The 25817-nt window shown below is 36.6% G+C and overlaps 1 protein-coding gene and 1 non-coding gene across 4 annotated transcripts; both read right to left on the reverse strand.

Annotated features, from left to right (window-relative positions):
- Nucleotides 1–52: 52 nt before the first annotated feature.
- LOC123679703 (serine/threonine-protein phosphatase 6 regulatory ankyrin repeat subunit A-like) lies at nucleotides 53–25144 on the reverse strand. Of its 3 annotated transcripts, none has more exons than XM_045617117.1 (16): nucleotides 24876–25144; nucleotides 23330–23431; nucleotides 15290–15391; nucleotides 15114–15230; nucleotides 9156–9311; nucleotides 7846–8193; nucleotides 7417–7515; nucleotides 7112–7205; nucleotides 6849–7057; nucleotides 5363–6787; nucleotides 5136–5301; nucleotides 4430–5007; nucleotides 3666–4359; nucleotides 2510–2739; nucleotides 589–724; nucleotides 53–530 (listed from the first exon to the last, which is right to left on the reverse strand). In XM_045617117.1, exons 2-16 carry the CDS (start codon nucleotides 23420–23422, stop codon nucleotides 178–180), a joined length of 4800 nt encoding a protein of 1599 aa, XP_045473073.1. In that variant the 5' UTR covers nucleotides 23423–23431; nucleotides 24876–25144; the 3' UTR covers nucleotides 53–177. The 3 variants fall into 3 exon arrangements, 2 of the variants coding, with proteins under 2 accessions (XP_045473073.1, XP_045473074.1); XM_045617118.1 differs by lacking the exon at nucleotides 2510–2739 and adding an exon at nucleotides 2767–2987; XR_006747421.1 differs by lacking the exon at nucleotides 2510–2739 and having other exon boundaries at nucleotides 519–530; nucleotides 24876–25005.
- On the reverse strand, nucleotides 9426–9505 carry Trnal-uag. The gene has a single exon. It is a non-coding gene; the product is annotated as a tRNA-Leu (tRNA).
- Nucleotides 25145–25817: the final 673 nt, after the last annotated feature.

The following is a 25817-nucleotide window of genomic DNA, read 5'->3' on the forward strand; positions in this document are numbered from 1 at the left end:
AACTTACGAGGAGGTTCAACACACTAGCGGATATGTAGAAAATTTGTTTCAATTTACTTTTGGTATAAGAATATTTATTTTCAGATAACATCTCAATTTTCATAGAATATTAGAATTGAAACTACTGTCTAACGTTGGAAAAATGGAAGATTTGTGGTAAAGATAATGTGATTCAATTCAACCAGCTTGGTTTTCAACTTGGTCATTGTCTTCATCGTCGTTTTCATCGTCATTCTCTGCACTGGTCTCTTTCACTTCGTCCATGTGACCAATCAGGGCCCTGTATCTCTTTGCGATTATTTCCCAATCAGCTACAGTTTCGATTCTTGTCGTGGTTAAGCTGAAGCTCAACTGCGACCCAATACTAGCTCTGCCATGTGATATTGTTAAGGATCGCTTTGGTACCACCTGAGCCTTTTTGATTTTGGACAACCATTTTTGACCAGCTTTCGACCTCGGACTCAATTTGGGCTCTGGCAGTCTGAAACTTTGAGCGAAATGTGCCATACTTTGTTTCTTCTTCTTCTTGACTGGAATGCAAACGTTTTATCACATTTATATACTCTTTTGTGTTTTTATTATACTCACCCCTCGCCTTGCATAGGTCTACTATATAGAACAACCATGTGGTTATCAAATTTATAGGACTTGGTGCTGTGGTTGTCCTATGCATTGATCGAATCAATTTACTGAGACCAAATTTCCACTCAATATCAGATTGAGCCTAAAAACGTGTGAAATATTAATATTTATTTTATGGTGATGGCAGTCATGTTGAACACCTGAAAATGAACTTCAGTTCATTTTCGAATAGTTCATTTTCAAGATCATGAGTTGAAAAAACTAGCAAAAATCGATCTACAAAAATTCCACACAAATAGTCAAAATTCAAACCATGCTCGTAAAAATCTCAAAAATCGTGAAAAATGTGTAAAAATGTAAAAAAAAAACACCTCTGCTCAAAAATATTCGGAGAGAGTTCTGTATTATCATGTTGTTGGGAAAAATTTCATACGCTATGCAGAAAAAGCATCTAGGTGGTATCCTCGCCATAAGCTTGCTTCTAGGTCTATATTGAACCATCCAGTCCAAAGGAACGTGAGCATGTTAGCCATAGCTCTGTGCGTTGGTAGCCCTGGGACATAGTTGAACATGCTTCTAAAACCTGCCTTCACTTTTCGATAGTACTTCTTCGAGTAAAAATATTAAAAAAAAAAAACTTCTACTTCTCAGTTCATTCTGATTTTTGTCTAAGATCTTCACTGAATCATTATTGGAAATTATAATACCGTTTAACACAATAAATTTCAATCTTTTCGGCATCAGAGGTCTAGTAATTTTATCACCTGACATTTGATATAGAACTTGGGTGATTTCTGTTGAAACCTACTGATAGTACAAAGGGGTACAATCTTGCATCCACCGTTTTTTTTTCAAAATTCGGGGGTTTATTGTGAAAAACTGGTTATACATTATGCCCCATCTTTCGGGCAGCGTACGAATCCCGCTTGAAAATACTGGTCATCTTTTGCTATCCACGAATCGATCCAATTTTTTACTTTTACATAAGTGCTGGTCAGCTAGTCCGTGTGCCATTGATCGAAACAAGTGATAGTCCGAGGCAGCAACGTCTGGAGAATACAGCGGGTGGAGTAGGACTTCCCATCTAAACGTTTCCAAGTATGTCTTGACCACTCTCGCATCATGGGGTCGAGCATTGTCATGCTATAAAATCATTTTATCATGTCTCTTGTTGTTTTGCGGCCGTTTGTCTTTCAATGCTGGGCTCAAACGCATTAATTGCGTTCGATAACGATTGGCTGTATTTGTTTCGGTCGGTTTTGATCACTCATAATTCACTACGCCGAGCTGGTCCCACCAAATACTGAGCATGAACTTGGAACCGTGAATATTCAGTTTGGCCTTTGAGGTGGAAGTATAACAGGGATATCCCCATGATTTCCTGCACTTGGGTTTATCGTAATGAACTCATTTTTCGTCTCCAGTCACAATGCGAAGCAGAAATCCTTTTCGTCTTTGCCTTGCAAGCAGCTGTTCACAAGTAAAAAAACGCTGTTCAACATATCTCGGCTTCAACTAGTATGACACCCAATTTCTATCACTATTACATTACAATTGCATTTGCTACCCATTTAAGGGATTCTCCAAAAAGGATTTGAATCTTTACACAAACAATAAGTGAAATGCTGAGATGTGAGTTCCAACAATTTCTATGACTCTGCTTATTGCATTTAATATGATTGATTATTCATTATTTTACGTTTCATTAACAGTTTCTAACTTTGTTGTTTCCTAAAATCTCATTGATTCGGAGATTATAACGGTTAAAAATGAATCAGATGCTTTAGAATTCCTTCAATATCTACTTTTCTAATATTATCAACAAGTAATGAACGAATGAAAAACAACTCTTCCAGATTTCGATAGATTGATTCGTTATGTTCTATGGTTTTCGTCCCAGGGCTAAGACGCAAGAAAAAAATGTTACCTGGATACGTTGGTATGTATCTGTCATCATAGCTATTAGAAGGTTAATCAGAACAACTACCGAAACCAACATATAGATACCAAAAACACACTTGAACAGATTCTCCGCCCATATCGGCTGAAAGTTGTGGTTGGCTGCAGTGAAACCATCGATTTTAAGGTGGGTTATGCTAGTCTGCCCAAAAACGGCGAAAAACAGCTTTTCGAAAGCGGAAATCGGGTTCTTTTGGACTGGAAGTACAGAATTGCATTAATTACCTGAATACGCTGATACGTGTCGGACATCATAGCAATGAGAAGATTGATCAAGACGACCACTGACACCAACATATAAATCCCAAATACGATTTTGAACAGATTTTCTGTCCACTCGGGTCGAGGCGGTGATGTTCTCGACCTCACTATCACGTCTTCCCACGTTGTCTGTCCGAACACAGCGAAAAATAACCTTTCGAAGGCCAGAAGAGGACTCATTACCACTGAAGATACATACAGTTTTGAAAGATACCAATTAGTGAGATCTTGAGACAAAATTTTTGATATGTGTGTGTTTATTGTGGTTTCTATGTGAAATTCAGACACCCCCAGTTTATATATTTAACTGACACCGTGAACATAGCTGTCAACAGCAAGCTGACCTGAATATAAGGTAATGCAGGTAGCTAATTCCCGTTATTAGTGACATTAAGTGTGAGGTCAGAGGATTTTATTCTTGGAAATACAAAAATAAATTATGTTATGGTTCATCCAGAATTCAGCCTAATAGCTTTCTCACGTGAAAATAAAATGATTTTATTACCCACACCAGGCAACGTTAGGGAGGTCAGTATCTGTAGCAGATTTTAAAAAAATGTAATTTGCTTTACATTCATGACCTCAGTAACCGAAACTATATGAAGAGTCTGCAGTAGTCTCCACTTAATTATATTGAAGACATCATTGCTTTTGATCAATTTTTTCAGCAGAAAGCTAGCCACCAATTGGTCAAAATCAATTATGTCGAACGGAATGTGCTTGTGTATGTTCAGGGACCAAATTTTTACTTTGAATTCGTTCATGGGCAAAATCCATTTGATGGTTCCGAAGTTGATACAAGATATACATGTATATTTTCCACTCAAGCAAAAAGATAAAAATTTCATGACGAATTTACCCACCTTCGTCAAAATAATGAATTTTCTTCTTCCTGCTAAGCCTGAGGATCTCTTCTTCTGTCAGCTTCTCTTGAAACTTCTGATTCAAGGCCACGAATTGCATCGAAAAACCAAAAACGAAAATGGCCAACACAGCTAAGAATCTCGCCAAATCTTTCATCAAATTGCCAATGATTATCGCCCAAGGACCAAAGAGATGATGGAAGGAGAGGAAGTCCAAAATTTGAACACAAGCAGCAACAAAAGATAGGGCAAATAATTGGTTCCTGCAGTACATAAGGGTGGGCCAGTGTGCTTTTTGAACGAACAGTATTCCAAAGAGGTGAACTGATACTGCAAATATACTCAGGAGGAGTACAGACAATTTTATCCAGCCCAAACCCGACTTATCACTTGGATTGGTCAATTCGAAAAGAAGAAGGCCACTAAGCCAAATGAGAAGAATCCATTCATACCAATATGGTAGCAAATTATTTCTTACAATAGGATAAGGTGGTATTATAGCTACAAGAAGTAAAAATATCAAAAGATATACATGGGAAGTTAGATAGGACATGAACTTTATTATTGGAACTTTGTAGTACTTATGACCTAGGGGTAGAGTGAAAGCTATCCACACTGGTGGACATATTATGAAAAGGAGGAAAAGAAGGAGGGTTCTCCATGCTGCCCAATTGTGGCCTCCTTTCCAGAGTTCCTGAAAACGAATTAATTGCATTGAATCTTCGATCTCTTTCTTTATTTACTAGATATCAATCATCAATTACCTGTAAGTACCTTTGGACTACTGTGTGCGCAATCACTTCTTTTTGTTCATTCTCAATGAGCACATCTAAGAATTCTACACTTCTTCTGTCTACCGAAGTCAAAATCTTGCCAGCGGAGTCTGCCCCAGCAGCTAGTGCAAGCAGTTCAGTAGCCATATACTCACAATACTTCCCAGCAGCGATAAGATCTTTAGCCCTTTCTTTTTCTTTGTTGGATAAAACGATCAAGATATTCGAAAGCTTAGCTGCAGTATCTACTGGTGCTGGTGACACCAAAACGAATTCCTCCAATGGTTTGTTATCGTGATTCTTGGAGCAAACCATTAGATTATACACGAATCTCCTGTCCTCCATCAGATCATAAGTGTCGTGTTCTTTCGTCATGAGGTACTCTAAAACATCGTGATGGCCCTCAGAGGCGGCGAACCAAATTGGTACTGCTCCAAGATTGGTTTCAGATTTTGGAGAAGCGCCTGATTCCGTTAGAAGTTTGACCACCTCGAAACAACCAGCTTTGGAAGCACAATGGAGTGGAGTCCAGCTATTTTTATCGGGTGAGTTGATTTCAGCGCCTTGACCTTTTAAAAACGTTAAAGTCAGTCACATTTTAACATTTTATCAGTAAAAAAAGGATAATTCCACATGAATCTACATATGGTGAGTTTTTGAATTGAAAACTCTATTGAAAGACAAAAAAAATACCCACCAAGTAAAACTTCCACCATTTGATAATGCCCCTGTGTTGCAGCGATATGCAGACCTGTCTTTCCATGCTTATCCTGACTCTGAAGCAAATCTGCTTGCCTACTCAACAAGAGTCCAACAACAGTCACATGACCTCCGAAGCAAGCTAGATGCATTGGATTATACCCCTAGAATATTCAAGTGAAATAAATATTTCATTATTATGATTATCAAAATACAAAAACTCACATTTTCTAGTGTTTGAGCTTCCACTTGAACTCCGGCAGAGTTCAAGAGAAGTCTTACAACGTTCTCATTGCCAGAGAAAGAAGCTAGATGCAATGGTGTCATACCAGATTCATTACCAAGAATTGGCACCAGTGTACCACCGTTTGGTGGTTCTGACTTCACTGTTCCCGGACTGTGAGACAATAACTCTCTTACAGTATCAGCTTGACCATAATAAGCTGCAACATGTAACGGCGTGACACCTAACTTTTTGCTTACAATTCTCAAAGTATTGGAAGGTCTGAATACTTCCAAGACACTCCCATGGCCATTTTGAGCTGCCAAATGAACAGCAGTAAAACCTGCCTTATTTTCATCTGTTATGTTTGCTCCAGCCCTCACCAAGGCCTTAACAACTTCAGCATGGCCTCCTTCAGCTGCAATTTGCAAGGGCGTTGCATCAGTCATTTTGTTTCTTGAATTGATAACGCCTTGTTTATCGAATTTCATGAGTTCTTCTATTACAGTAACACTTCCTTGGGCAGCAGCTATATGAGCGCAAGTATTTCCATCTTTCGTCATTGCCATGACTAATCCCGGATGTTCCTGAAGGAATAACTTTGCTACTTCTGAATGATTATTGCTACATGCCGCATGGATTGGTTTTTGTCCCAGTTCATCAGTAGCATCTATGTCAGCTCCAAGTTCTAGCAGTAATTTACATACTTCGATCTGACCAGCTGCAGCAGCTAAATGAAGAGGTGTTTGTTTCTTCAGGGTAAGGATATCAACGACAGCATTATGTTCCTTTATCAGAAACCTCACCAAATGAATGAACCCGTATTTTGCAGCCAAATGTAAAGCAGTCTGTCCGTTTCTCGACTTTGAATTGATGAATGCTTTGTGTTCCAAGAGGGATCCACAAACTTGGAGGTAACCATGTTCGGCACCAAGATGCAATGCTGACCTGCCGTCACTATCGAAAACATCCACTCTGGCGGAATGTGTAAGTAAATTGTTAACCATTTTTGTATGTCCTTTGTTGGATGCTATCATCAAGGGCGTCCACTGATTAGAGTTCTGTCTATTCAAAGCTTTCTGGGCATCTTGTGGATCCATATGCGATATCATTTCCATTAGGACGCTGTTATTTCCAACTGTTGCCACGTAATGAAATACTGATTCATGTTGCTTAGCTTGTAGTTTAACGTCTGCTCCATTCTCTAGTAATAGCTTCACCACTTCTTTATCAGCGTTAGGTGTTGGAACTTTATCACTTGAAACCGAGCAAACACAATGGAGTGCTGTTTCATCGTTTTCATTTGTAGCATTAACGTAATGGGTGGCTTTGTCATCGCCTTTCTTATCTTTCACATATTTGATAAGTTGCATGACTACTTCAGGTTGACACCCTTTAGATGCAAGGTGGAGAGGTGTTTCACCGTGCTACGTGAAGAGTTGAGTTAGTTTATGATTCGAAAAATACTGAATATTATTGTGAACAAACCTTGTTTTTGAATTCTGGATCACCTCCATCTTCAAGTAGTAAAAGAAGGGTTTGAAGGTTGCCATATTTTGCAGCTATATGTACTGGCGTTTGGCCACCTTCGTCCAGCAAGTTTGGTCCTGCTCCTGATTTAAGTAACATTAAGGCACAACGTTCACCATCTTTAACTCTAGCTGCTATATGGAGAGCCGTTTCTCTCAATCTTCCTCCTATCGTTTTGAAGAAAAGTAATGTTAGGTGTTATGACAGAAATGAGTTATTACCTCGTATATGAACATCTGCTCCATAACCTAGTAGAGTTTCCACCACTATGGGTTTGCAAGACTCGACTGCTATATGAAGAGCTGTGAAATTTTCCTGCAAGTTAAGAATGTGAACTATATTGACAATTAAGTTTCTTTTCTCTTTCTTGGTATTAGTAAATTTAAATAATAATGATAAACTAAGAGTGTCATACAATTTTAAGGCTTGGAGATTTGGTTCTCTATGTGAATGAAATACCTGTTTGATTACAATCACAATGCTCTGATTTCATTAGATTCATTCGAATTCATAACGTTCTACTCACATTCGTAGTGACGTCAACTTTTTCTCCTCTTTGTAGTAGTGTGTTGATTATTCCTACATGACCATATCTAGCAGCTGTATGGATACTTCTTGCTCCATCCTAAAATCAATGCTAGTTAAATAATACAATGGTAAGCTCATTATGCAGGTTATTAATAGTTGTATTGAGATGTTTTGACCGACTAGATACCAGATTATAGGTTAGACTGGTTAGAACATACCAATGGTTATTTTATAATTATTATATGAACATTTCAGATTTTTCTGAACATTTCAAATAGGTTTGTTTTTTGATTGAGCATTCTGAGAGAAACATTGGTCTTCTACAGAGTAAACATCAATTGTACCTTTTGAGATTATTTAACAAAACCAACTATTCATGGGTGTTCCTATTTTGCTTTCTTCATCGAACAGTAAGGAAATAACCTACCTTATTTGGCATATGTACGTACACTCCTTTCTTGAAAAGCATCATCGCACAATCTGCATGACCGTTTAGAGATGCAATATGCATCAAAGTCGAACCATCTTTGGTCCTCTCCAATATACTAGCCTTGAATTTATCACAGAGTAGTTCTATAATATTTGCATGTCCGTTTTCTGCTGCCAAATGCATTGGAGTTCGGTCCTGGTTGTCGGATATGTTTGCAGAAGCTCGTACTCCATAGAAGTACTTCACAAGTACCTCGTCACCTTCAGCTGCAGCTATGTGGAGTGGAGTTTGTCCCTCGACATTTTGGATATCTACCGGAGTGCCGTAATCCACCAGAATTCTAACCTATAAAATTAGTTTTGGCGAAAATTAAATTTACTCTGACATCATCAAATACATCTTAAACTTCATGATACATTCATATAAGTACATTATGGTTACAATTAGGGATTCATCAAGCCAAGTAGCTTGACATTTTCACCAACTACTTGACTTGAAAATCAAGCTCGTGAAAAATTACATACTTGAGCATATATTTCTGCAATCTCGTGCGCGCTTAGGCTAAATAAGGGGATTCCTCGAGCGCCGAGAGACTGAAGCATTCGCCAGTGTGACTTTATTAGTAGTTTTCTCACATTTCTACGAAATTTATTGGTAGATTTTGGTAATTTCAGAAATATCTCTCCAAACTTGGCCAAAATGGCCAAGAATTTTTTTGCAACCCCAGCATCTTCAGCTTCTGTTGAAAGACAATTTTCCAGAGCTGCTCTTACAGTTGCAAAAATCCGCAATAGGTTAGGCGTCAAATCTATAAGATGCCTCATGTGTCTTAGATTCTGAATGGAAAATTATGATATCAAACAAAACTTGGAGGTTTCTCATTATTGAGAAACTTAATTTTTTTTATTATTTTTTATTTTGTTATGATTTATACTGATTTAATTTATGTTTCTATTTCAAAGAAGTTGATATTTTCAGTTCATTTATGCAATAAGTTCAATAAATAAAAGTGTTTTTTGCAAGGTTCCTTCTCATTTCATCATTTTTTATGGGTGTGACTACATAATAAAAGTGCTTAAAATCAAGTAGCTTGATATGATTCAAGTTTTTATGAATAAATACTCGAATTGAGATTGAAAAACTAGTACTACTTGAATTGAAATCAAGTCAAGCTCAAACCAAGTAGATTGAAGAGCCATGGATCCCTAGTTACCGTGAAGAATTCAATATAGAGAAATATCTTGACAAAAAATTCAGAGAAATGAAGGGAAAGATTATTAAGTGACTTGATATGAATATCTCCTCACCATGTCTATGTCCTTCTTTCTCACAGCAATGTGTAAAGCTGCGTCTCCATTTGAAGACAAAGCTCTCAGCTGTTCAAGAGGCATAACATGAAGAAGTTCTCTGACCATCGACTGATTTCCAGCAGCAACTGCCAATAGTAGAGGTATTTTTCCTTTCTGTTGAGAATTCAAATTGATGTAAATGTAAATGATGATTGTTATAGTTATTTTGGCGTATCAGTATATTTCCACGACGGTTTTTAAAAATTTAGCCGATATGAAAAAAATAAGTGACAGCGGTGGGATTCGAACCCACGCCCTTTCGGACTGGTGCCTAAAACCAGCGCCTTAGACCGCTCGGCCACGCTGCCTGTGAGAAATAGAGTGACAACATGCAGTATAGTTTTGACAGGATGCTCATACTATTCTCAAAATAGAAGCAATTTTCATATAACGCACCTCAATCTTAATCTTTTATGGATTTCCTTCCTCAAGATAATATTTCAATTGCTCGTTAACAATAATTGACAGTAAAATGATAACTTTCCATTGAAAATAAAAATAATCGTCATTTATATCCTCAATATCAATGAAAATGATAATTACTTTGCGTATAATATCCATAAAATTAAATTTTTTAATTTATTTGATATCATATAACGCGGATTTTTTGAAATTAACTTCTTCAAGTTCAATACACATTTATATCCTTGAATCCGAATCTTATATGATTATTTTGTTTATGTTAACTTGAGAGGAAAATTTTCATTTCCATTTTGCCTTGGGCTGGTTAACTTCAAGTTTCATATTTGAGTTTGATAAAACTCGATGATTTATTGATTTTCACTAAATTATGACATTCCAAATTTTCCTTGGAGCTTTGGATTTGTTTCAGTTTTGCACCCTAATGCAAAACAAATTGCCATTTTATCTGCAGATCTTTCTGACTTATCGGCATGCAAATTTCTAATTTTCCAGGACTGAACATTTATTTCAGAGGAAATAAAAAAAGGTCCGCGTATAACAGTCAAAGCATTAGTTTTCCTAATAGGAATATGATTTGATGTGGTCACTTTGCATAATTCGCCGAATTGAGCTTTCAGAGGTCGAATCAATAGGTAGATATGCCTGGTAAGAAAACCACAACTATACCTTTAGGTGATTTGAACTTTAGTCATAGATCATTTCCTTGGAATTTTTGAAATAACAGGAACAATTAGAAAAGCACCAACGCGTGAAGTTACTAGGTTCTACCATTCGAAAAATGTATATGGACAGGCAGAATTGAATTTAAGGACAAATGGGTCATCAGTGAGACCATTATCTGCTCGAAATTTGAAAATTACAGATTAAAGAGCTTCTGGTTCGAAGATTGGATTAGATTCGTCGTAGTCTACAGCTCGTTCTCCACTTCCATTGTTCTAAAGTACAGTCCATTCAGGAATTATTGACATCGAAGTAGGCGATGAACGTCTAGTCGCGGCTTTATTTCTGGTTACAAAAATATCACTAAAAATTGCTATGGTTCATCATAGAAATAACCAGTTTAAATTATTTTCATCATTTTGTATCCGAAAGATTCTGAATTTTCGAAATTACGATTATTACGAAGGGACGTATACAGTCATGATTCCATAAATTGAAATTCAGATTATATAACGTAAAAATATAGTGAAATGCTATATCATTTCAAGGAAATCCAATGAAGAGATATCTATTCATTTAAGAGTCGCCCATGAAAGATCCCATTGAAAATCATTAAAATATGCATATTCCTTTTCACCAAAGGCTCTTCAAAAATTGTTGCATAACTGATGGACACTGGATACCAACCTGCTTGCAAAATTCTTATCAAATAACTCTTATGGATCATTTTAACTGTGGTGTCTCAACTGGTGAAGAAAACAAAAAACTGGTTGATAAATTTAAATAGTGTAGCTTAGTGAATGGAAGAGCCATATCATAATAAGACAGAAATAAAATTCAAAGAATCCATTTAGTATATGAAAAACTTTGACATCACAGTTGTACTGTAACTTTCAAAATTGGAACCAATTTATCAGCCGATGTGTAAATTACTTTCTAAAGTCACTATTTATCGAAACTGTTCATAACATGAATGATTGATTAAACTTGTATGAGAAATATAGGTACTATTTGTACTCAAGTTTTCTGTTTTTTATTGAAATGCTTTTATACCAGTTTCTGTTAAATTACATAAATTATTTTGCCCATAACAGCTTTAACTCACTCACTAAAAGCATTTTTGCATGAAATCATTTTTAATTTGTGAATTTCAAAATTTTATTGCATTCTATTATTATCTTCAAGTGGGTAAGAGGTGAAGAAATTCTTGGAAGTTACTCTTCTGAATATATTTTTTGATTAAATACTCAGTAAAAATTCAATAATTGGAATTTATTAGATTTTTGGATTACTCATTGAAGAACAAAAAACAGATATAACAATGCTTAATTTCAATATAGAATATAAATAAACTATAGATGCAATGCCAAGACTTTGTTTAGCAATCCAATTATAAAATAATTCTCTCTTCATAGATTTATATAATCCTCATAATCACCACTGTCAAAACAAAACATCCAGGTAAAAATCTAAATATCCAGCATTCAAAATAGTGCTCCTTCTACTTTTACCCTTGAATATACTTGAAAAACATTCTGTTTTCTTTCTAGAGTCCACTGTTGAATAATGTTGGCATTTTCAAATAACCAAGTTTCGGTAATTCTTTACTTTAACGCCCCCTCGTATTTTTCAGTTTTTTGTTATTTTTCATTGAAAATGTGCATTTTACAATGATTCTTGATGTTTATCAATAAGAATTTTCCTTTTATTAACTGTTTGAACTTGTCACCAATTAAGTTTATGTAATGTTGTCTTTGATTGATTAAAATCCAGATGCTTTTTGGTCAAATTTCATCCAGGCTGATATATTGGTTGCTTTTGGCTCGGCTTCTGGTAACAATAAAATCATTCAATGATTCTTTGAAGGTGAAATCGTATTGCACAGGTTTTCTTCCACTAATAATCCAGGTTGTAATGACTTGCCTTTTTCTTTTTTCAAACAGTACTCTGAGAAATACTCAAATAAACTACTCAATGTGTGTTTGAAATTGATACAACTTTTAAGTTTCGAAATTTCTTCGATCAAAACCATTAACACAAACAAACTGAAATCTAACCTCCTGTCAATGACATTTCCAATGCCAACCCGAAATCTGCAATTCGAAATGTTACTGAATGAGCCAGTACCAACTTAATTTCGATTTTCCAAAGCCACCCGGGATGTCAATAATTCCTGAATGGACTGTAGATATCCACTTTCTGGAATGGCTTCAAGGATGTTACTTCCTCACTTCCACAAGTCTCTTGTCCAAAGCATTTTTTGCATTGTTTACCGATGGCTAGATATTCCGTCATCAGGTTCTTGCTAAGATCCAGATCTCGTATTTTCAATGTTTCTGAGAAATATTTTGGAATGATTCAACCCAGGTAGGTTCCTACAGAGTGTTTCCCTTTTGTTTTTCCTTCTCCTGAAATTCTTGTGGGTTACCTATATCCCAGAAAGGATCTGGGCGAATGAAAGTAGTTTGTGCTTTTTTTTTCTGAAAACTTTGTTGGCCTATTCATTTCCTTTAATTCCCTAGTGACCAGGAATCCAGACTTAACAGACCTTGTTATTCTTGCCCATTTCGTTGAGTTCCCTTGGGCACTCAATGCTTTGATTGCAGCCTGACTGTCAGAATGCATCGCTATTTCACATTTCTGGTATTTTATATATTCTATACATAAGCGTACAACTTTGCTTGTGAGCCATTGATCGAAACGAATGATAGTCAAAGGGAGTCTGGAGAATACGGCGGGTGGAGTAGGACTTCCCATTACAACGTTTTTAAGTATGTCTTGACCACTTTCGCAACATGGCGTCGAACATTGTCATGCTGTGAAATCCTTTTATCATGTCTCTCGTTGTATGACGGCCGTTTGTCTTTCAATGCTCGGCTCAAACGCATTAATTCGATAACGATCGCCTGCTTGTTTCAGTCGATTTTAACAACCCATAATACACTACGCCGAGCTGGTCCCACCAAACACAGCATGACACAGCGATCGTTTTCGAACGCAATCAATGCGTTTGAGCCGAGCATTGAAAGACAAATGGCCGCAATACAACGAGAGACATGATGAAGTGTTTTTACAGCATGACATTGCTTGCCTCCATATTGCGAAAGTGTTCAAGACATGTTGGAAACGTTGTAATGAGAATTCCTACCCCACCCGTCGTATTCTTCAGGCTTCCTCGAGCTATCACTTGTTTTGATCGATGGCACACGGATTGGCTGACCAGCACTTCCGGTCTAATGAAAAGGTAAAAAAATGAATCGATTCGTGGATCGCTTCAAAAGATGACCAGTTTTTTCAACGCGGGATTCGTACGATGCCCGAAAGATGGGAGAAAGTAGTGGCCAGCGATGGACAATACTTTTATTCATAAATGTATAATAAGTTTTTTACAATAAAGCCTCGAGTTTTGGAATGAACGGCGAAAGCAAAGTTGTGCGCCTATGTTTAAACAACAACTGTATACAGGGTGTTTTACCGCAATGGCCGGTTTGACGTTTATGGAAAACTAATCATGATTTTTCCTGAAAATTTGCATATTTGATTTGAGATATTAATCTTTTTCTATAAAATTTTTTCAGGCCTCTACAACTTCCTTTTTACCGGAAACAGAATACTACTACTACTAGCGCTCAAAAACTCCTGACTTCACTTTAGTGCTTTTCCATCTTTTCTTTTGGGGTATTCTAAATGGTGTTTTTTTTAGAGCTATAGAACTCAAAAATGCAATAAAACAACGATGGATTATTCGATTGACATGAATTTTATTTATCCGCAAGATAATCTTGTGGCATTACATTTTAAATATGATTTCTGGCATATGACCGCCACGGCTGGCTCGGATGTAGTCCAATCTGGACGTCCAATTTTCGATGACTTTTTCCAATATTTGTGGCCGTATATAGGCAATGACACGGCGAATGTTGTCTTCCAAATGGTCAAGGGTTTGTGGCTTATTCGCATAGACCAATGACTTTACATAGCCCCACAGAAAGTAGTCTAGCGGTGTTAAATCACAAGATCTTGGAGGCCAATTCACAGGTCCAAAACGTGAAATTAGGCAGTCACCAAACGTGTCTTTCAATAAATCGATTGTGGCACGGGCTGTGTGACATGTTGCGCTGTCTTGTTGGAACCACAGCTCCTGGACATCATGGTTGTTCAATTCAGGAATGAAAAAGTTAGTAATCATGGCTCTATACCGATCACCATTGGCTGTAACGTTCTGGCCATCATCGTTTTTGAAGAAGTACGGACCAATGATTCCACCAGCCCATAAAGCGCACCAAACAGTCAGTTTTTCTGGATGTAACGGTGTTTCGACATACACTTGAGGATTAGCTTCAGTCCAAATGCGGCAGTTTTGTTTGTTGACGTAGCCATCAAATCAGAAGTGCGCTTCATCGCTAAACAAAATAAAATGGACGTAGTGCGCGATACGTATTCCGCACAGAACCATTATTTTTCGAAATAAAATTCACTATTTGCAAGTGTTGTTCAGGCGTGAGTCTATTCATGATGAATTGCCAAACCAAACTGAGAATAAATCACCTGACAGCTGTTAAATCGGTCGCCCTCTTGAACAGTAATGCCAACTTAAAGTTATATACCTCGAAAAAAAACACCCGTTATAAATTAGTCCATTAAAACGTTATGAAAAAATATCCGTCGAACCATTTTTTCCTGGGAAATGGGAACGCGACAAAAACCGACGCAAGTGACGCAATGTAATTGCCTTGAGAATTGGTCAATTTAGTTCCTCGGAATCCGCTTGTAATGCAAATGCTTTATTGACCAAATAACGTCGGGGGTGACTAATATTTTTGCGCCACTTACCCCGTCCGTTTTCAATCTGATTTCTTTTCCTGCGGTGTTCAATAGAGCTCGTAAAATGGCTGTTGCAGTTCCTGTTTGTCTTGAGGCGACAATGTGGACGGCTGTTTGGTTTTTAATCTGAAAAAAAAAGATTCATTTTATGCGGGTGTTTTTTGAAATTTTTGGTATGGACTTACACCACCGGTTGAATATGGATCGCATCCTTTTTTGGCCAAAAGCAGCTTCACGATGTCTTCTCTAGAGTGCATGGCTGCCAAATGAAGAACGTTGAAATTTTCCTACAGTTAAGAAAAAATCAGAATTATAAAACTTCACTGCCTTTATTTATACAGGGTTTTTCCAAATTGTGGGGCAAAACTTCAGGAAGTGATAGTAGATACTCATCAGAATAAAAAAAAACTTCCTACAAACATATGTCCGAAAATGCTTACTCTTTGAATGACATCCATCCATTAGATCCAATACATTGATTCATTCATTTTAATCATACATTTTCTTCGATCAGGTTCGAACGCTTGGATTGATTTCAATGGAAATTTGATCATTGGCACAACTTTGCACGACAAATATTATGCTGGCTCTAGTTTCTTCACGAAAGAAGTTGTAGGGGTAGTTTTCCCAACAAAATTAAGGGGATAAACATAAAACTCCCGTTTACTATTTTTTCTGTCACCCGAGAAAACTTTATACAAAATTATTCAAGAACGGTGATTTTGACGTCGAAGAGAGAAGGTTTTCGAAGATGAAGAATTGGAGGCATTATTTGATCAAGACTCGTGTCAAACGCAACAAAAATTGGCAGGATCATTGGGGGTGACCAAACAAGCCATTTTATAACGCCCGAAAATCATTCTCATAATTCAGAAACAAGAAAATTGGGTACCGTACGAGTTGAAGTTGAGAAATTTTGAAAAGCGTTTGTATGCTTGTGAACAGCTGCTCGCAAGGCAAACTCGGAAAAAAATTCTGCATTGCATTGTGACTGGAGGTGAAAAATGGATTTATTACGATAATCCCAAGCGCAGAAAATCATGGGGATATCTTGGCCATGCTTCCATGTCGACGGCCAAACCGAATATCATGGTTCCAAGTCGTGCTCAGTGTTTTGTGGTACCAGCTCAGCGTAGTGTATTATAAGTTGTTAAAACGGACTGAAACAATTACAGACGATCGTTATCGAACGCAATTAATGCGTTTAAGCCGAGCATTGAAAGACAAACGGCCGCAATAGAACGAGAGACATGATAAAGTAGTGTTATAGCATGACAACGCTCGTCCCCGTGTTACTAAAGTGGTCAAGACATACTTGGAAATGTTGAAATGGGGAGTCCTACCCCATCCACCGTATTCTGCAGACGTTGCTCTCTCGGACTATAACTTGTTTCGATCAATGGCACATGACCTGGCTTACCAGCACTTCCGGTCTTATGAAGAAATGAAAAATTGTATCGATTCGTGGATCGCTTCAAAAGGTGACCAGTTTTGTCAACGCGAGGTTTCTACGTTGCCTGAAAGATGGGAGAAACTAGTGGCCAACGATGGACAATACTTTGCATCATAATGTTTTTTTACAATAAACCCCCGAATTTTGGAAAAAAACGGTGGATGCAAGATTGTACCACCTTGTACTATCAGTAGGTTTTAACAGAAATTACCCAAGTTCTATATCAAATGTCAGGTGATAAAATTACTACACCTCTGATGCCGAAAAGTTTGAAATTTATTGTGTTAAACGGTATTGAAATTTCCAATAATTATTCAGTGAAGATCTTAGACAAAAATCAGAATGAATCATAAATGTTTTTCACAATAAAGCCTCAAATTTCGAAAAGAAAACGGCGAAAGCAAAGTTGTATGCCTATGTAAGAATTAATTTATTTTGACAAATCCTAGGAGAAGCCTTAAACTAAGTATGAAATATTTTAGGATACCGATAAAACATCAAGGAAATTGAACACATATTAGCCCACACAATGAAAGCTCATTTTTCAATATGCCAGCAAAATTAATAAATCAGATGATGATTCCGAATTATTGGAGAGCTTTTAAGGCTATTAGATTTTATAGGGAGCGCCTTCCAGAATGAATGGACGGGATGTAATACATCATCGAAACCTAATTTGATTTGCTCCACAATCCTCCAAAGTGACCCGCATTTCCCTGATTACCTTGAAAAACCATACAAACACCGTAAAAAACCGAGCCACACTTTTTAATTCAGTCTGAAGGATAAGAATTCAATGCCAAATATCGGGTGAAATCGTGCAGTTTTTTTTAATTCACGACATTCTTGAAGCGGTCCCACTTTTCTGACACGCAAAATCTGACCTATTCGGAGTAGATGGTTATCAATTATACACGAAGACTTGTGGTCTTCGATATCTCAAAAATCGGCAAATTGGGAGTGACTCATGGCGGGTATCGTTTGAGATATCAGCAAAGCTAATCTGCACGTCAATTTGTTATTACTTATAACAATGTTGCACTTCACTCAATAAGTTACGGGCCCAACCAGTAAAAAAATGACACTGACTGACAGCAAATATTGATTTTGCACATTTCAATCAGCAAAGTATTACTTTTCCTGCTTTGGCAGCGAAGTAACTACTTTCTTGCCTAGGCAGCGAAGTGATTTTTCTCAATACGAATTAAATTTTCTGACAATCAATATTTTTTGCCATCTTCCTCATTTATAGAGGAGTAAGTACTTCTAAATCGCTATCACTGTCCATAATATAAAGGGTGTTTTTTTTTAGAGCTATAGAACTTTAAATTGCAATAAAACAACTATGGATTATTCGATTGACATGAATTTTATTTATCCGCAAGATAATCTTGTGGCATTACATTTCAAATATGATTTATGGCATATGACCGCCACGACTGGCTCGGATGTAGTCCAATCTGGACCTCCAATTTTCGATGACTTTCTCCAACATTTGTGGCCGTATATCAGCAATAACACGGCGAATGTTGTCTTCCAAATGGTCAAGGGTTTGTGGCTTATCCGCATAGACCAATGACTTTACATAGCCCCACAGAAAGTAGTCTAGCGGTGTTAAATCACAAGATCTTGGAGGCCAATTCACTGATCCAAAACGTGAAATTAGGTGGTCACCAAACGTGTCTTTCAATAAATCGATTGTGGCACGAGCTGTGTGACATGTTGCGCCGTCTTGTTGGAACCACAGCTCATGGACATCATGGTTGTTCAATTCAGGAATGAAAAAATTAGTAATCATGGCTCTATACCGATCACCATTGACTGTAACGTTCTGGCCATCATCGTTTTTGAAGAAGTACGGACCAATGATTCCACCAGCCCATAAAGCGCACCAAACAGGCAGTTTTTCTGGATGTAACGGTGTTTCGACATACACTTGAGGATTAGCTTCACTCCAAATGCGGCAGTTTTGTTTGTTGACGTAGCCATTCAACCAGAAGTGCGCTTCATCGCTAAACACAATAAAATGGACGTAGTGCGCGATACGTATTCCGCACAGAACCATTATTTTCGAAATAAAATTGCACTATTTGCAAGCGTGAGTCTATTCATGATGAATTGCCAAACCAAACTGAGAATAAATCACTGGACAGCTGTTAAATCGGTCGCCATCTTGAACAGTAATGCCAACTTAAAGTTATATACCTCGAAAACCCCCCCCCCCCGTTATTTTCTTAAAAGTTCAACTTTATTCATCAACAGAGTCACCTTCAAACAGTTAAAAACGCAATTCGTTAAATTTGACCATTAACCATTGTTTTCACCTTTTTGTGGCAAGAAAAATTGTCTTGGTGGGAGATAATTTTTTATTCTATCATACATATCGTGACGTTTTCTTTATTTTTTCACTCAATCGATCAATTGACGTTAAGTTATATTCACTGTGGATATTTTCAGCTTTTTCAAGAACAAGTGATGGAATGGAATTCAGTCAAAAAGCTAACGGAACCAGGTGTTGCAGTATTATGAAAACATATGGAATACTAACTTGTTGTGATCAAATTCGAAAAGAGAAGTGCTATACTCTGTAGATTCGTGGAGAAAAGCTTCGAGATGCTCGAAATGAGTAAGTGCCTACTTTAATTTTCGATCGCAATTTATATTCACCTAGAATGGTTATTTTTACCCAAACACTTTCTCAAAATGTGACTGATTCCCCGTTTTACCGGTGTAATATTTCTTGCAGTCACATAACAGCTCTCTCAAAATAGAACCGTTAATTATTTCTCAGCAATATAGCGGTTAATAACTATGTAAATATATTCCATTCATCATTATTAAGAACATGTAATAACCCCAGAAGTATGGATTATTTCATGGAACTTGACGAATTGGTCACACGAACTCCCTGATATGGATCCCTTATTTTTCGGTACATTTTTGTGTTTAACTGTTGCTACAGTCGAAAATTTTTGAGCAGTAAAGATTTTACAAATTCATTAAAAACTTATAAATTTTGGTTTTTCAATAATGGAAGTAGATCATGAGAAATAGAAATCGTGAATTGAAATCTTCGAAGCCCCTCTTATAAAAATATATTTTTATGTTTTGGTCCCAAAGGCGGCAATTATGTTTGATTACTATGGAAAAAGTATTATTTATATGTAAACTTTGTCGATTTTTCTTATGAAGGTCAAATCAACCGAAAGATAAAATTAAATTCTGTGAAATTGTTATTCCAATTGTAAATTCATTATTTGTTTATCCATTTCACATAATAAGAAGAAAGTAGATGGATACCTAGGTAAAGGGTGCTTTTTTTAGAACTATAGAACTTTAAATTGCAATAAAACAACGATGGATTATTCGATTGACATGAATTTTATTTATCCGCAAGATAATCTTGTGGCATTACATTTTAAATATGATTTCTGGCATATGACCGCCACGGCTGGCTCGGATGTAGTCCAATCTGGACGTCCAATTTTCGATGACTTTTTCCAACATTTGTTGCCGTATATCGGCAATAACACGGCGAATGTTGTCTTTCAAATGATCAAGGGTTTGTGGCTTATCCGCATAGATCAATGACTTTACATTTCCCCACAGAAAGTAGTCTAGCGGTGTTAAATCACAAGATCTTGGAGGCCAATTCACAGGTCCAAAACGTGAAACTAGGCGGTTACCAAACGTGTCTTTCAATGAATCGATTGTGGCTCGGCTGTGTGACATTTTGCGCCGTCATGTTGGAACCACTGCTCCTGGACATCATAGTTGTTCAATTCAGGAATGAAAAAGTTAGTAATCATGGCTCTATATCGATCACCATTGACTGTAACGTTCTGGCCATCATCGTTTTTGAAGAAGTACGGAACAATGATTCCACCAGCCGATGAAGCGCACCAAACAGTCAGTTTTTCTGGATGTAACGGTGTTTCGACATACACTTGAGGATTAGCTTCACTCCAAATGCGGCACTTTTGTTTGTTGACGTAGCTATTCAACCAGAAGTGCGCTTCATCGCTAAACAAAATTCGCTTATGAAAATCGAGAACGTATTCCGCACAGAACCATTATTTTTGAAATGAAATTGCACTATTTGCAAGCGTTGTTCAGGCGTGAGTCTATTCATGATCAATTGCCAATCCAAACTGAGAATAAATCACTTGACAGCTGTTAAATCGGTCATCATCTTGAACAGTAATGCTAATTTAAAGTTATATACCTCGAAAAAAACACCCGTTATATCCATTCCACAGAATAGTAAGAAAGTAGATCGCTACCTATATAAACTTTGCCAAGGTAGCAATCTTTCTAATTAGCTTACGGTGTTTCAACTTGGTAAAATTAACATACAAGTTTAAGTTTAAGATCTTTCCAAAAGACTGTTGAGAGGTTATTTGGGTAGTTCTATACATTGTTCATGAGCATTGTTTCATTTATTTCTGATTTTTTAGCATTTTTTTTTTATTTAATTAGTGGGAGTTTCTTTTGGGTTTTCATACCTGTTAGCGTTCTTCTATGTAAAGTAAAAAAAAAGTAAAGTAAAAAAAAGTTTGTAAATTCAGTAAGTTTTCGAACGGTGAGGCACACTGATGTCGTAAAATTGTATAAAAAAATACAAAAATTCCGAAACGCACGTTTGAAGTCTTCAGAGAATATGAGGCAACATCTGAGTGTTCGTAAACATTCTCGTAGGTTAACGATTGACCCTACAGGTCTTCTGAATAGAACTTGTTTTCCATTATTTTTGTTCAACCCTGTATGTAACAAACACGAAAATAAATGAGGACGGCATGTTAACAGTAATGTTCCCAAGAATCAAGCTACAATTCCAAAAAAATAATTGCTGAAATGGGGTTCAAAAAAAAATTAACTACAAACTCTATATTTATAGTTTATAGTATAGTTTATAGTTTTTTTTTTTCCTATTCAGTATACCATTACATTTATCTTTACACTTTTGTTATACTATGTTGGCCGAATGATTTGAGAGTTTTTGAGCCTTTTATATAATTGAAATTGATTTTGAAACCATCAACAAAATTAAAAAAATTACTTTTGCGGCAATTATTCAATAAGACTACCACTACATTCCATAAAATAAAAATTTCATAATCCAGTCCAATCCTAATCCTAATGGTTTTCACTCCACATTCACCTCTAATGTTTTATGGTTGTAATTGGAAATGTAAACACCATAAATGTTTTGATGTGTTAACTCAGGTGTGGCTAGAAAATTCATTAGGAAATGCCTATCACGTTGATTTAGGGACAATAAAGATTGTATTTGTAAAATATAATTTCCACGGCAAATTTGCACAATGATATCATCACATTCTCTTTCTGTAAGTTTTATGAAGCATTACCACGATTATAAAGCTTCAGAATATTTCGCTTCACTAGACATGAACATGGAATGTTGGATAGCTAAAATGTTAGTTGCTCCAGAACATCACAAAATTGTATAATAGAAAAGATGCCTATGAAAAACGTTTACGCAATCGATTCGAAAGAGTTTAAACTAACTCTGGCAATATGAGGTCGGGCATTATCTTGCTGAAATATTTGATTCTCGAGCCGTTTGAGGTAAGGGAGAACATATGGCTCGACTATTTCTTGAAGGTAACGCAACGCTGTCATGTTACCTCGAATGAAGGCTTAAGGTGACCTACTTGCATGTGCAATAGCACCCCATACCATAACGCCTACTGTCCGGTGTTCATGACGCTCAACATCAAACTGAAGTTCATGTCTTTCTCCCCGACGTCGTCTAACCCTTCTTCGGCCATCATGTGCACCCAAGGAGAATCGAGATTCATCAGAAAAGACGACCTGATGCCATTCCACATTCCAATGTTGAAGTTCTCTGCACCACTGTAATCGTTGCCGGTAATGCTCAACCATCAGAGGTAACACTAGAGGGGGTCGAAAATGCTGCAGTCCAAAAGACCTTATCCGGCGGTAAACCTTTCGGACAGTTACAGGATGGCCTTGTTCTCCTAACTACTCATCAGCCAAAGATCGAATTGTCGCAAATTGGTCTCTAATGGCCATAAGTCTTAGACGTCGATCTAGAACTTCATTCGTGCCCCTTCGACGTCCCTTGCCTACTCTTCTTCGTTTTTGGGTATTATCAAACCACGCTTGACGACATCTTATAACAGTAGTTGAATTTCTGTTCATACGGTTAGCGATTTCTCGAAATGACAACCCTGTCTCCCATAGACCAATGAATCGAGGTCTTTCAAATTCACTTAGCTGGCGATAAATTCCGCGTAGACGTGCTCTAGGCATTTTGACAACAACTAAACATCGACTTTGGATCTCCTCGAACAGCTGGTTTGTTGTAAATTTCAAAAAACTAGCAAAAATCGACTACAATATTTAAGTAACAAAAGTTGTTCACATGAAAAAGCTTTCACGATTTTTTTCTCCAAATTCAATCATTTAATCCTTGCTATACCGTCTGTTTCACAAAAAAAATTTTAATAGCTCCTTCTGGATGGTGCAGTTTGTCGTCAGTTAGTTTATTACATATAAAATAATAATAACATGTTGCGATCGAAATAAGAGAAGCTACATATATTCTATAGTTGTCGTGAAGAAGATTTTTTCTTTCTCATTATGAAATATCTGAGAGTATATTTGGGGGCTATCAAAACTCATTGGATTATTCCACAGAGAATTATATGATAGGGATGAGTGAAATACAACTATAGATAACACCATCGATGTTGTTTGTCAACAGATAAAAATAATAAATACTCACATTGTTTCTTGCAGTTACATCAGATCCAAGTTCAAGCATCCTCTCTACTAGGGAAGTTCTGTTATCTTTAACTGCATACATGAGTGGAGTCATTCCAGTCGTCTGGAAACGTAAATAAAAAGAGAATGAAGTAAATATTTTCAATTATTTCGGTCTTTACTCGATCAAAGTTCATTTTGAAGTTATGAATGAAAACAATATTTTGCTTCTGATATTTTTAAATCTACAATTGTTATACCATGACTTATTCATGCTACCTATTACTGGAGAATTACTGGATAATAGTGAGTATTACTGGATACTGGATAATACAGTATCCAGTAATACTCAACTGAAGAAGTTATGGTATGACGAAACAATTGTCATGGACATAAAAATAGAGAAAGTAAAATATTTTTTAACTTCAAATATTCAACTGAAAAAATCACTCAATATTACCATATCCTCGATACCGACAATGTTGAGATTTTGATAGATTATATGAAATATTAATATCGAGCTCCTTGCAAAATTTCAATCTGATCATATCATCAAACCATACAAAATTCTAGAAGAATTTTGGAAAAAAAAATACCTTAAATACCCAATCAATAGTCACTATAGGAGAGGATTTAACGCCAAAAAAATGGTGTATATATTGAAAGAAAACTAAGACTTTCTTATGTGTTTAGTCTCAGTCTTAGTTCACCATAAGTGATCGAAATCAATTTGGTTGTAATTCATTCAAATTCAAAAGACATTTATGATCCACATTTCTCTCCTTCTGACATAAATATGCAATGAAAGTGCTTTTGGACACTAACAGTGTTGGATATAAGTTTCTTTCTTGGGTTTATAAGCGTTGTTAAAAATTACTTAGCTTAAAAACATGTGGGTAACTCACAGAGTAATAACCTTAGATAGATGAAGTATACGCAATTTATAAAGGTCTCCAACATGGTTAGATTACGTTGTCGGATTGTGATATATTTTCAAATCCACAAGTTTACTATATCGTTATGAATGTATATTATATTGAATGAAACATATTTATTTGAGTGATTCCCTATGAAATATGCAAATTTGAATATTTGGAATCGGATATTTTTTCTAATTGTCGAATTTATAATGAGCAGAATATTTATTATTTTCTGTATCTACCTGCTGAAATCCAAGGTTTGGCAACTGTTGCTCTCCAAGTGTCATCGGTTGTTTCATGTCGTTTGGCGCGCCTTAAGTTTGTTTGCTGAATTTCTAATATATTTAGGTATTAATTTCGATATATTTTGAGTTAATATGAAACTTCGATTCACTATGGGACATAAGAAGTGCGTTCTTTGTGGAGAAACTCGCGAATTGAGTGAAATATCGTATCAATAATATGTTTTCATTTCCGCGCGCTTCATGTCAAATTTGAAAGTTCATGTTGGGGACATAATTTGCTTACTGAAAATGACATATGCTCCCTCTATCTATGTCTATTACTCTGAGGGGCAACTCAACGCGACTTACTGTTGATAGTAGGTTAATTCAATATCCAATATGAAATTTCAATTTATGTTCTTACCGTATCCAGCACCCCTGCTAAAGGTGCCACATGGACATCCTCTGCAGCTCCAGCAACACTTCGTTCTATAGATTTCAACACTTGATCCACAGGAGCCCATTCTCCTTTCTGGCATAAGATGAGAATCCTATTTGCAGCGTCTCTCACATTTGAACCAGCGCTATGGGGCTTTGATGGTGTTGTGTGTACATCCTCAGCTTCCGTTGTCAATTCATCTGTTTCTGTTGGCAAGGCTTCTTTCTGGTCCCCTTCTTCCTTGATTGGTTCTTTTCCATCTGAAGAAGTGAAAATCATTTTCAGTTTGAACTAATATTTCATTGTATGTACAGGGTGTCCCAAATTCGATGCTCACTGAAAGCATCTTAAGATTTTTTTCGAAATAATAATATATTAGAAAGCAGAGCACTGATATCTTGATTCATTATCGAGCTACAAGGTGTTTCTGAAAAATGACTGTTTCCTATATTACGCTATATATTTAGGTTTCTGTTCGAGATATTCGAAAAATTCTAAAACGTTGTTTGCAGTAGTTTTTAAAGGGTGTTAGAAGCTATAGAAATTTGAATTGCAATAAAACAACGATGGATTATTCGATTGACATGAATTTCATTCATCCGCAAGATAATCTTGTGGCATTACATTTTAAATATGATTTCTGGCTTATGACCGCCACGGCTGGCTCGGATGTAGTCCAATCTGGACGTCCAATTTTCGATTACTTTTTCCAACATTTGTGGCTGTATATCGGCAATAACAAGGCGAATGTTGTCTTCCAAATGGTCAAGGGTTTGTGGCTTATCCGCATAGACCAATGACTTCACATAGCCACACAGAAAGTAGTCTAGCGGTGTTAAATCACAAGATCTTGGAGGCCAATTCACAGGTCCGAAACGTGAAATTAGGCGGTCACCAAATGTGTCTTTCAATAAATCGATTGTGGCA

This window comes from Harmonia axyridis, chromosome 5 (assembly GCF_914767665.1).
Source record: "Harmonia axyridis chromosome 5, icHarAxyr1.1, whole genome shotgun sequence".
In the NCBI taxonomy this organism is placed as follows: domain Eukaryota; kingdom Metazoa; phylum Arthropoda; class Insecta; order Coleoptera; family Coccinellidae; genus Harmonia; species Harmonia axyridis.

Coding starts and splice junctions, on each gene's coding strand:
- LOC123679703 (XM_045617117.1), bottom strand. CDS start 23,422: ATGACTCCACTCATGTATGCAGTTAAAGATAACAGAACTTCCCTAGTA. Junction 7,206..7,416: donor AAGTTGACGTCACTACGAAT/GTGAGTAGAACG, acceptor CTTAACTTGCAG/GAAAATTTCACAGCTCTTCA. Junction 5,008..5,135: donor AATGGTGGAAGTTTTACTTG/GTGGGTATTTTT, acceptor CGTTTTTAAAAG/GTCAAGGCGCTGAAATCAAC.